The following is a 12,623-nucleotide window of genomic DNA, read 5'->3' on the forward strand; positions in this document are numbered from 1 at the left end:
TCCGTGGTCCAGTGGTTGAGCGTTGGGCTCACGATCCGGAGGTCCTGGGTTCGATTCCCGGTGCGGACGTCATATCACAAAAAATACTTTGTGGTCCCTAGTTTGGTTAGAACATTACAGGCTGATTACCTGATTGTCCGAAAGTAAGATGATCCGTGCTTCGGAAGGCACGTTAAGCCGTTGGTCCCGGTTACTACTTACTGACGTAATAAGTAGTCGATACATGAGCCATGTCAGGGGCCTTTGGCGGCTCAATAGTAACCCTGCCACCAGGGTTGATGAGATTGGTACTCCGCCTCACAACCCACACGATAGAAGACGAGGTATATAACTAGACATTGATTATCACATTATAGGAATGCCAGAGCCCCTGATGACGCTATCCAGGGATAGCCTGGCGGACGTGCTACCTGCGCGGGAGTCGACGCTGAAGATCTCCATAGCTCTCAGCTCGCACGCCATCGAAGTGGCTATGGTTGATAAAGTTACTTCAGGTGATAAACTATTATGATGACGATTTGACTCCCAATTCGGGTAGCCAGAGGTACTGACGGCCAAATTAGCCGCATTCCATGGAGCGTTATTAGACGAATGTGGTTGTAATCCACAAAGATTAAATGGCAATGGGCTTGCTCACTATTACATGGGACCTAACTTCTAATCTGCCGAGATACATAAACAGCATAGTATACGTACCACTGCTGGGCACAGACCTCCCCTCAATCAACCGGAGGGGGTTTGGAGCATACTCCACCATGCACGCTGCTCCAATGCGGGTTGGCGGATGTGTGTGCCGAGATATCAGACACAATATATTTTAAGGTCGGTACTGACTCGTGTTACGAGGCGTAATGTAATGTGTTACACAGCAAGCGTTCGTGCTGTCAGTACAGGGAAATAAGGCGCTCGTAGCGAGCATCGTCACTGATTTTAAGCACATGACGTAACATATCATGCTCGCTGCGAATGGTACAATACGCGTCCTAACACCGCTCAGTACCCACCTTTACATTGTGCCTAGTGGAGATTCGCGTCTCGGCTGACAAGAAGTTGAATATGTATACCTACTGTTTAACTGGTGTGAAATATAATATAATAAGCGTGATGCTATGTTATGTGCTTTTTTATAGATATATCACCGACAAAAGAACTTAAAGAATGCGAACTCCAAGCCACGCCAGATATTTGCGATGCAGGTAAGTGTTACCAACATCACTTAAGCGGTTATTACATTGCCCTGTCCGTGTGACTCGATGCGTCAAAAAAATGGTATCAAGAATGTATAAGCGGTGAAGGAAAACATCGTGAGGAGGACCACATTCCCGAGAAATACATTTGGGATATATGTGACCTAACCTATATTGAGCTGTTTACCCTTGAGTTCGAAGGTCAGACAGGCTGTTGCTTCTGTAAAAAACCGGATCTGACAAATATGCAAGCTAGGCGGACCTTGTGCAAACGAGGCGCATTAAAGGAGATAATGATGAATAGGAATCTATAAGACGTGAAAAAAGGTGACTAATGAAAGCCAAAAAGAATTTATGACTTCATTGTAATTTAAATTAAGAATGAATTCTAAAATATAACCAGCCAGAATTAATGCCGATGAAGGATATCAAGTAAGGTTGACACCATTACAAAGTAAACTGATAAATTGAATATTTTGTTGAATAAACCAGGATTTACGATAATATTTCAGCAACCGACTCTGTGCCGATAGTTCTGAAGCATCACATGTCAGCCAGCGCATTGACTTCACGCGTTGTTCTGCTTCCATGTCACTGCAAAGGACACGAAAACTTTCATCGTGGTGCGTTATTAATTACATAAACTAGATTCATTTTCTAGTCGTCTTCCTGTGGGATGTCATGTGGATAACCAGCCTCAGCAAGCAACCCTGGTAGATAATTTTCTATGAATTAAGTCAGCAATATTCAGCAGTTTTCTATAACTTTTTTGACATTTTGTCCAATATCATAAAATGAATACCTAGGACTTTAATTATAATGAATTCTACCTTACTCTGATAGTACAATATTAGCAATAATAACTAATTAAAATACATACTTATAATCCCTTTACGCTGCTGATTACACTTATTGACCTTTTTAATTTGATTTCAGATTGCATGTTCATATACGACAAACCGAGATGCCTGGTACACCACAAATCATTGACAGACGTGTCGATACAACGGCATGTTTCGAATCGAGACATTGGTTAGTCAAACAAGGATATATTTAAAGATTATAGTAGCACTATTGATGAGGTTGGTAATTCACCTCTCAATCTACACGATAGAACAAGAAGTAGCACTATTGTGCTGGACTGACAACGAATAGAAAGATATAGATCATGTTCAGCTGCTTATCTCCCTGGGTGATTTGTAAAACCCGCAGAGTGGTTGTGTTTTACATGTTCGACCATACGGGCGATAGGCTGATCATCTGTCACCATTATGGTTTATGGTTTGGCTTTATATTTGTATCTAAAGGAGCTGAAAGTTATCTTCGGAATGCCTGTGGCTCTGTCCTCCACATTAGAGAAGCATTAGCAATGATTTTAATCTTGCTTGAAGCTTTTGATTGAAAAGCTTGTGACTTGAAATATTCTAGGACTTGTCTCACCAGAAATGGAAACACGCAAAGAACATGCCGTGGACGAATACGTCGGGTCTGTGACGTCAGTCGCTACTACGTGCTGCTTCCGCAAATTGAGCGACAGATCGTACGACAGATCGCGTGAAGAGTCAAGGATTTCTCAACCAAAAGGCGATGTTTTGGTCGATGAAGTGTTGTCTCCTAGAGGTAAATTAGTTTATTTGTTAGTATTGGTCGGCTGAGTGTGTTGTTTCCAGCAATTAGCGAGAGATCGTATGACAGATCGCGAGACGGACGACGACGGTGCTTGTTGCGGCCGAAAGTCCAGGTGTTGGGTGATGAACTGCTCCTTCCTAGAAGTAAGTATTACCGATATTCTTAAATCATCTCTTACTTCCAAATTGTAGTGCAGAATTACTTATTTCCTCACTTCACTTTTGTACAGTCAACCAACTTAACTTACCAGGGGATAAAAAAGCCACATCGGCGCATAAAGCAAAATTGCAATTTGACATTGGCGCACATTAATTTAGTAGCAATATTGCTTCGTTGTCGCCTTTTTAACCACCCCTCAGAACTCGTCTTCTTTCGTGTTCACCGTTATCTGATTTGCTTGCAGTGTACAAAGCGCTTTACGAAACGTCAAAATTAGTTGCAAAAGCATTGCCCAGGCCGTATTCTGAAGTAAGCCACATCACACATACAGGAATGGCGACAGGTTAGTGAAATAAATTCAACAGTTTTCCATTTGTTTCAATATGACAACTTATTTGATTGGCTTAAGCGTTAGTGGCTAACCCAGTTGAATGTCATATTATGATAAATAGTTAGATACCTATTTTAACATTATTATTTCTATTTTTCGTTTCTAAGCCCTTCCAGAGGCTCATAATATGTCTAAAATTGACATAGATTATCGAATTTAAACAAATAAATGAATCTTGCCCAGAAAAAAAGCTGATGGTGATAAGCGTTGGAGAATGGAAAGTCGCCATTTCATTTTCTACGGACTCTCCCTTCTCTGACAAACTTTCTCAGACACTGAGCTGAAGTTACTGAGCTGAACTCCCTTTGGCATGTTGTGTCAAAAAACTTACCAGAATGGGCTGTCAACTTTCCCATCTCAGTTGTCTGGCCAAGTAGAAAGTCGTCTTTAAGTAAATGTACTAAAAGTTACATCTTAATAGGTACATCTCTAGAAGACTTTCATGTTTCAGACAACTATGAAACCTCCAACCTCTCAACGCAGATATTCACACCGGATAAGTTATCAGCTGCTATTCTGACATCACGCTACAGCTGCCAAGGACTTCTTAAAGATATGGATACAGGTATAATGATGTTTTTCCCTTAAAGGCCCGTGCCTGTACCTTAGTGATGGGTGTCAGGATGCTTAGAGCTGATGCTGATTTCTGTAGACGAGGTTTTCGGCGACTGGGAAAGTAGTCAAACGTAAACGACTGTAGTCAAAGACTGTTTTTTTGTGAAATAAATATTTTACATAAATTAATCATATTTTTAAATAAAAAAGGATTTTCCTTCAATTATAACATCTAAAACATTTTCGTTTGACTGTATTTTTTTTTTATTTGAGCAATCATTTATGAGTGGTCCCAGTTGCCGCAAGAAAAATAATTTAATTTTTACGGATCTGGCGAGTGGAACCTCGGTCCTAGTTAATTGCGGTCGCAGTCGCCGGAAACCTCCTGTAGACACCTCCTACTTTTATTTTAAGTTATAGCCGTCACTTTCTTATCCGCCGACGGAAAGGGATGGCTGATTGACAGGCATCACAGAACCAATTAGAAAATCATCAATTTGAAGCTGTTATGAATAGCTCTTTTGTGAGACTAAGAAATTAGTGCCTGCTTAGTATCTACTTACTGGTGATAATGAATTTGCTGGATAATACTGATGGTATATCAGTAAGAACAAGAAGTTAGTGGGTTACGTTAAAAGTAGGATAACTTCTTGTTACTACCTACGTTTTTTTTTTTTTTGACATGACTTATTGTAGATTTGCCACAGATGACATTAACTACTTGGCCGGATAAATGGGGAGCGCTGAAGGCTCTCATCCGGCACAATGTTTAAGACAACAGGCCTGAGGGTGCCCAGTTGGGCGCGAACCTCGGCTCAGGGCGTCGTCTGAGAGGAAAAATATTTGAAAGAATTAATCGAACCTAGTTGGTCGATAGCGATAAGCGTTGATTGAGGGAAATCGTCGATCACGCCGACGGGGTCGGTATAGGGGTGTTACTACGAAATTGTATTTAATTCTACCAATATGAGTTTCAGGTGATGAGCCGTGTTGCAAGAGGTCGCTGACGTCGGCAGTAACTTCTCCCTGCGAGTTCGAGTCGCGGTTGCATTGTAGTATATCCACACAGCCAGGTATTATATATAATTGTCAAGTATTCACCTCTCTTTGTATCTGAAACAGAATACAAAACAAAAAATCCGAGTGTGTTTGTGTAGTATAACCTAGGATTCAAACTAGACGCCAGAGATTCAAACTAAACCATCAAGCACGAGGAATATCCTCGGGAACTCATGTTACTCGTAGGGCACTTTTCGTAGATTCTCTAGTCTTCTTTGTCTTCTATCGTGTGGGTTGTGAGGTGAATTACCAACCTCATCAACCCTGGTGTCAGGGTTATTATTAAGCAGCCAAAAGCCCCTGACATGGCTCATGTAACGACTACCTACTTACATCAGTAAGTAGTAACCGGGACCAACGGCTTAACGTGCCTTTTGACAATAAGGTGATCAGCCTGTAATGTCCTAACCAAACTAGGAATCACAAAGTGATTTTTGTGATATGTCCCCACCGGGATTCGAACCCGGGACCTCCGGATCGTGAGCCCAAAGCTCAACCACTGGACTACGGAGGTCGTAGGTATTCTCTAGTAAGGTTAAGATAGATTGGAATTGCGTTTTCCTCTGCTGAAGTAAGTATGTGAACGACCGTTCGTGTTTTGTTGTTTGTGTGACAGTTTTGTTTTGGTATGCAGAATCAGAATCATTTATCCAGCGTAATTATCATGGATAAACTTGTTGAAGGTCAATGTAACATTTTTTTGAATTTACGTCATTCCGCAAGGTGTTATGGCTGAGGAGAAGAAATGACAAGAAACTGCAACAGCAACACATCTTTTAAATCAATGAGGTTATAATACATTAGGGAACACATGTACTTAATACCAGTCATTTTTATCATGTAGGTACTTAATCATTAATCTTCTAATAAGCTTTTTTACATAAAGTAAGCTTCACATGAGCTTTAAATTTATTTTCGAACAAATTCAAAATATTATCTGGTATTTTATTGTTAAAACGTATACATAACCCGAAAAAGATAAATTTACTTAATCTAGAATTTTGAATGGCAATTTTATTTTTTTTCTAGTATATTGTAAGTATGACTTTCACAGTTTATTTTTATTTTATTGTTTTATTTATTTTAAAGTTATCGGAAGGAGAGAGAACTGCGTTTATGGAGACGTTGATTTTCTGTTATGAGTGTGCGGCAGTGTGTAGATTTGTACCTGCTGCCCGCTGTACGGTCACGAGCATTAATATGTATATACTTTGCATTGGTACCATGTCACATTAACTTTTTTGACAAATTGAGCTGTAAGTCTCACTAAATGTCAAATATGTTAGTGCGACAGAGTCCTAAAGTGGGTACATTATATTGATCATGACTGTACGTGTACTCGTATACCTCAGCTCCACCAAGAAGTTGCAGAAAAAGTGTAGTGTAAAGCTAGCCCAAACGCAACTTCTGTTTATAATTTTATCTAAGGTACACATAAACATAACACAAACAAAAAAAATGCCTATACAGGATGTTAATGACATACTACCGAATACTGAGGGGGATGATTCAGTATGTGATTCTGAGTTGATATGGAGTGGAATTTACCGTCGCGTTTTTAAATTATTTTCAATTCTATACTTTTAATATCAACTCGTGATCATGGTGTGAATCATCCCTCAAAGTTTTCGTTATGGTGTCACTAACACTGTTAACATCCCACTGGTTGATACAGGCCTCCCCTTAATCAACCGGAGGAGGTATAGAGCATAATTCAACCACGCTGTTCTACTGCGGGTTGTTGGTTATATTAATAATTGTTGCAGATTCAATGATTACGTTCACAAAGACATCGCACCACAAAGACGGTGTGACGCAGTACTGCTCCAGCTGTCGAGCCCGGCTTCTTGAGATGCCGCATGCAGAGGTCGTTGACACCGCTTGCGGTCGGTGAATACTTACTTACCTATATCATTGTTTGCAGAAAAACAAAAGACAAAAGTCATAACTACTATAGCGAACATAACATTTTTATAAATGTAAAGAGTCTTTTTCGTGTGTTTGGTAGCTAGGCTTCTTCTTCTTCTATCGTGTAGTTGTGAGGTGGATGGATTACCAACCCCATCAAACCTGGTGTCAGGGTTATTACTGAGCCGCCATAGGCCCCTGACATGACTCGGGTAACTACTACGTACTTACATCAGGAAGTAATAACCCGGACCAACGGTTTAACGTGCCTTCCGAAACACGAATCGTCTTACTTTTGGACAATCAGGTGATTAGCCATGTAATGTCCTAACCATACCAGGGAACAATCGTCCCATACACATCTAGATCAGACTTCTAGTGTGTCCTTTATTCCCTTACATCACCATCTCTTTGACGTACAAGAGACGCCCGTAGTCCAATCGCCAAGTTTGAGAAGTCCAGAATTCCCATTCCTTTACGTTGACAATATCGATTCGAGTCTAAACTATGTTCGAGCGTAGGGGGGGGGGGGGTGTTAACCTAGCTCAGACGCTGGTGAAGAGCGGAGAGTTGCCGTTCTATATATTATCTATGTATTATGTTTTTTAGACATCGCCGAGGAGACGGCTCAGCAATGTATATTTCTATAAGTCCACCAGTATTTATATGGAGTTTGTGTAGACAGGTTCCTTCGAAGAGTGCATGAAGAACCATCTGATGGGCTCCTGCCGGTACTACAGCAGTCTGTTAACTCGACACATTGGCAGGGTTAAGGAAACTTGTGAGTACCTTTTTTATTACAAATACCTAGGTTCACGTTTGATCAGTGCCTGGTGATAGTGAAGTTGTAACCTAAAAGCCTCATATCCACTAGGCGACAATTAACGCGCAACACCATAACGCTCAACATGTACGCTACGTTGGACAACAGCGCGCGACGTTGCCAGCTGAAGCGCAACAAGTCGCGCGGCTTGATGTTTGTTTAGCACGTTGACAGTCCCCATACAAAATGTTTTGACTTCGTTGTAACTCCCGCTTATTACTTAATTTTATATACGTCCTGTTAAAAACGGAAATAATAATAAATATATTCTAATTCTAAACACTTCACAATTCCTATTGAGTGCAAAATAGGAAGTAAACCATATCTCTTACTATCATGAAAAAATTAGAACTTTCAAAGATCGCACTCAGGGCTCTGAACAAGTATGGGTCACGGACTTATGGAGCTAGTTCGTGGAGTGGAGACGTAACGCGCAGCAACACTAGTTCCTCTGACGACAATATGTTGTCTACGACGAACGTGTGATATGACAACGTTGTTAAACAAGTTGGGCAACACGTTGCGCGCCAAATGTTGCCAAGTGGAGACGCGGCAATAAAATAGAACATGCTCGCAGTGTTATGTTGTCAACCCCTTATTGGCTGACATTTTCTCAATTATAATTCTTAATTTAAAACAATAAAACTCGAAATTCTCTTTAGCTTTCATCTTCAATCAATAGGTAAGTCCTTTTAATTTTATAAACAATTTTCTTATTGTGTTTAAAAATAATTACTTTATATCATTAAAATCAACTAAGTATCTACGTATCGTTTGTTTTGCCAGTTTGCTGTGACGTTGAGTAGCATAGTGATTTATCAGTGGATTGCCAATCGATTCTTTTCTATCTAACAGTAAGTACTTATATCTAAATAAATTAATATCCAATAAACATTCCAGTGGCGAAGCAACTGATTCCTGAGAAGAGCAGTTTTGGCAAGTCGATGTTCAAGTCGGACCTCTCTTGTATGCAGATGTGCCCCGCGACGAAACAGCGGCAGGAGCTCAGTTACCACATACAGCAAAGCGAGAAGGCAGGCCTCTCAATGTTTTTTTTTTATTGAATTCAAATTTAAATAAAAATAAACCTTTATTCAAAATCCTTAAACACCCCAAAAACAGGGCCCTAGACGTTATTTAAACAAATATAATAATATCATAATTTATCTTAAGTACCCCTGACCGGACCCGTCAAATCTTCAGGTTAGGTAAGCGGATCCTGTGAAAAACGGGATAATGTCTTGGTTTATTTTAGAACCTCCCTCCTGCCTTTGGCGAGCTCAATGTACCTCTGTATCATCTCTATGTACCACATTGAACTGAATAAGGTATTTTTTATTTGATTTGATCACCTACTACTTAAGTATAATAGGTAAATAATTCTTCATTTATAACAACTTCATTTCTCTCAGGGTTGCTTCCAAACTCCGGAGCCCGAGTCGACGAACCACTCCAGAAAGCGCGAGATGGACTCCTTGCCCAGTTGCTACATCAACAATGCTCTTAGGTACCTAAATACTTACAAGTACCTAGATACAACCGTTTTTCTCAAAACGGTAGGTACTATGTATTTTAGTTTTTTTCTGTCTCAGGACCGTGGGTAGTAAGTATTATAATCTCATTTTCTCAGTACATTGGAAATCTGCGGTGAGGACAAGGAAAATTTGAAGTTGGTATACTACACGCTATCAGCCATTGAAGGCAGGATACGGCGATTAAGAAGAAATATGCCATATTAACATTCATACTGTGCCTGTCCACTCCCTAACGCTTCTAAGCCGCTGTGTCGTCAAGGTATATGTCCGAAGTCGTCAGTTTTATTGTCATATTGTTAGTGTAAGAGCGTTTACTTCTGTCGGTAAATAAAACATTTGGGAATATTTTATCCTTGTCTTTATTTCATTGGATATGTGAACAGTTAATAGTGTGATAATATAATAAGCTGGTGCTTGGGTGTTCGGGTTGGTGTGTCTAAGTTGCTTTTAGATCACTTTTTCCGCATAGAGATGCTGTGTTTATCAAGTTGCTTTTAGACCAATTTTGGGCATATAGATGGCGTGTCTATTATAATGGATTTAGACTATTTTTTCCACATTGAGATGGTGTATTTATCAAGTTGCTTTTAGAACAATTTTGTGGCATAGAGATGGCGTGTCTATTATAATGGATTTAGACCATTTTTTCCACATTGAGATTGTATATTTATCAAGTTGCTTTTAGACCAATTTTGTGGCATGTAGATGGCGTGTCTATTATAATGGATTTAGACCATTTTTTCCACATTGAGATTGTGTGTTTATCAAGTTGCTTTTAGACCAGTGGCATATAGATGGTGTGTCTATTATAATGGATTTAGACCACTTTTTCCACATTGAGATGGTGTGTTTATTAAGTTGCTTTTAGACCAATTTTGTGGCATAGAGATGGCGTGTCTATAATAATGGATTTAGACCACTTTTTCCACATTGAGATGGTGTGTTTATCAAGTTGCTTTTCGACCAATTTTGTCACAGAGATGGTGTATTTATTAATGTGAATTAAATTTCAAAATTCATATCGCGGCAGAACAAGGTCGATAAGAATCTTCTGGTGTGCACCATCTTCATACATTCTCCATTGATAAGAATTGTCACAATAAGAAGCTCACGACTGTATCCCAATTGGGGTAGACGAGGTACATCCATCGCAACATGAAGAAAGTACGGGTACGCCTCACCGGGCATTCTGTTAGACCAACGTGACAGGTGAGCCGTATCTCGTCTATAATGGTCAAGCCAACTGTTTTAGTGCATTTGAGCTAAATTGATAACTGTCAAAAATGACATTTTCATAGGATGCTACAAGTCCCGCGACCGCAGTGCTGGTGTCGCAATGTGTGCATTAATTATTATGAAACGTCATTTAGTTCCATTGGAAACCGCGGGACTACTCTAGTTAGTACTCTAGTTCCGATTATCCTTGTTCCTTTCTAACGTGTGTGCGTAAAAGTGTTATAATACCAAACCAAACACCCAAATACTCAATAAATACATCTGCATTGATTTAAACTCTGGCTAAAAGAGAGCGTGTGTAAATATAAGAAAATTCCATACATTTATTATTATACAAAAACATATTTACAATTGGAAACAAGTCTATACAATTTGTTCATTTTTACGAAATCAATTAATTTGAAAAAAGAAATATCATTTAGCTCTATGACGTCACAGTTCCATAGAACTAAACAAAATTTGAAAAAAGAACGTCTTAGGTATATGACGTCACAGTCTCATAAAACTAAACAAAATTTGAAAAAAGAACGTTTTAGCTCTATAACGTCACAGTTCCATAGAACTAAACAAAATTTGAAAAAGGAACGTTTTAGCTCTATTGCAGTGGCTGCAAGTTGTCTTTGATTACTTGTGGCTCTGCCCACCCCATTAGGGATTACGGGCGTGAGTTTATGTATGTATGTATGTTAGCTCTATTACCTCACAGTTCCATAGAACTAATTATCGAGATCAGAGATAAACCTGATGATATCCTTAGCGGTAATTACTAGAAGGTTCTAAACACGTTTATATACAATTGACTCAGTCAGTACATTGTCTTGTGGAATGTCGACAGTAACTTATTGTAATACATAGCTTAAAAATAGAATAACATTTTGCATAACATAAAATATCATAAATCATAATCATTATAAACATGTGCGATTAGTCAAAAGAACACTCTGTTCCTTTCATAGGTATATTAAAACAAATAACATACAATTTATTACAAAGGATAGTATGTTGGGCTAAAAATTTACAAAATACTCGAATAACAAATATTATAAGTAAAATGTTCTAAGTTCATGGCAAATTAATATTTGACAACAGATAATACCTACTTCGACACCTGTATGCTCTATACCCCCTCGGTTGATTGAGGGGAGGACTGTACCCAACAGTGGGACGTATATAGGCTACTTATGATAATGTCTGGACACACAAATAGCCCTATTATTTTCTCAGAATTATAATTATATAAATTGCAATATTGCTTTTTAGATGAATTACTTCGATGTGACCGTTTTAACCGCCTAGGGGGACCAAGCAATTCATCTGAAAAGCAATATTGCCATTTGATATAGGCGCACACACAAGTAAACGCGCAACGTCAACAAAATGTCAAATAGCAATATTGCTTTCTTAGATGAATTTCTTCAATATGGCCTTTTTACACCCCCAGGACGTCTGTTTTGAATCCTTATTCTTTTAGGATGACAATTTGAAGCGAGTACAATTTATAAGTTCGTATTTGTGATCACTTTTGAGCAGAGTGATTCAAATATCTAGCTTCAATTGGTTTGTGTTAGCCATCCAACCCCCGTAGCATGCCTTCCGCGTATCGCAAGTAGCAAATAAATTTGGTTCTTTATCGCATCTTACGCGATATGCGGATTCCAGTATAGCCCACTTCGAAGAATGCTTAACTCTCACTGTAAGTTTGATTTCAGCATGGGCTTAAACCAGTGAGTTTCGATTTTGTTTTTGAAATTTGAAGTCAAGTTTGGAATTTACGATCTTAATAATTACCACGAGCTCTGCGGGGAAAGAATCATGAGGAAGCCCACATTCCCTAGGAATGCGTTTTGGATGCTTGTGACCTAACCTGTATTGGGCTGTCTTTCGCTTCGGATTGGAAGGTCGTACGGTCACGAGTACTAATATGTATACATTTTGAAACTAACCTGTATTGGGCTGTCTTTCGCTTCGGATTGGAAGGTCGTACGGTCACGAGTACTAATATGTATACATTTTGAAACTAACCTGTATTGGGCTGTCTTTCGCTTCGGATTGGAAGGTCGTACAGTCACGAGTACTAATATGTATACATTTTGAAACTAACCTGTATTGGGCTGTCTTTCGCTTCGGATTGGAAGGTCGTA

The 12,623-nt window shown here is 39.2% G+C and overlaps 2 protein-coding genes across 3 annotated transcripts in view; one reads left to right on the forward strand and one right to left on the reverse strand.

The window, feature by feature from the left end:
* The window catches only part of LOC126366576 (uncharacterized), a 29,301-nt gene extending 19,775 nt beyond the window's left edge, over positions 1 to 9,526 (forward strand). Inside the window, exons 24-36 of the mRNA XM_050009722.1 lie at positions 357 to 494; positions 1,131 to 1,196; positions 1,700 to 1,810; positions 2,124 to 2,219; positions 2,616 to 2,807; positions 3,220 to 3,318; positions 3,818 to 3,931; positions 4,899 to 4,994; positions 6,747 to 6,866; positions 7,574 to 7,669; positions 8,612 to 8,745; positions 9,124 to 9,218; positions 9,342 to 9,526. Coding sequence (XP_049865679.1) covers positions 357 to 494; positions 1,131 to 1,196; positions 1,700 to 1,810; positions 2,124 to 2,219; positions 2,616 to 2,807; positions 3,220 to 3,318; positions 3,818 to 3,931; positions 4,899 to 4,994; positions 6,747 to 6,866; positions 7,574 to 7,669; positions 8,612 to 8,745; positions 9,124 to 9,218; positions 9,342 to 9,450 — 1,466 coding nt within the window. The 3' untranslated portion in view covers positions 9,451 to 9,526. The remainder of the gene's footprint in view (positions 1 to 356; positions 495 to 1,130; positions 1,197 to 1,699; positions 1,811 to 2,123; positions 2,220 to 2,615; positions 2,808 to 3,219; positions 3,319 to 3,817; positions 3,932 to 4,898; positions 4,995 to 6,746; positions 6,867 to 7,573; positions 7,670 to 8,611; positions 8,746 to 9,123; positions 9,219 to 9,341) is intronic.
* The window catches only part of LOC126366622 (cardioacceleratory peptide receptor-like), a 478,107-nt gene that overhangs the window by 214,216 nt on the left and 251,268 nt on the right, over positions 1 to 12,623 (reverse strand). The gene's annotated exons all lie outside the window — the stretch shown is intronic.

The sequence above is a fragment of the Pectinophora gossypiella genome, chromosome 5 (assembly GCF_024362695.1).
Source record: "Pectinophora gossypiella chromosome 5, ilPecGoss1.1, whole genome shotgun sequence".
NCBI lineage: Eukaryota > Metazoa > Arthropoda > Insecta > Lepidoptera > Gelechiidae > Pectinophora > Pectinophora gossypiella.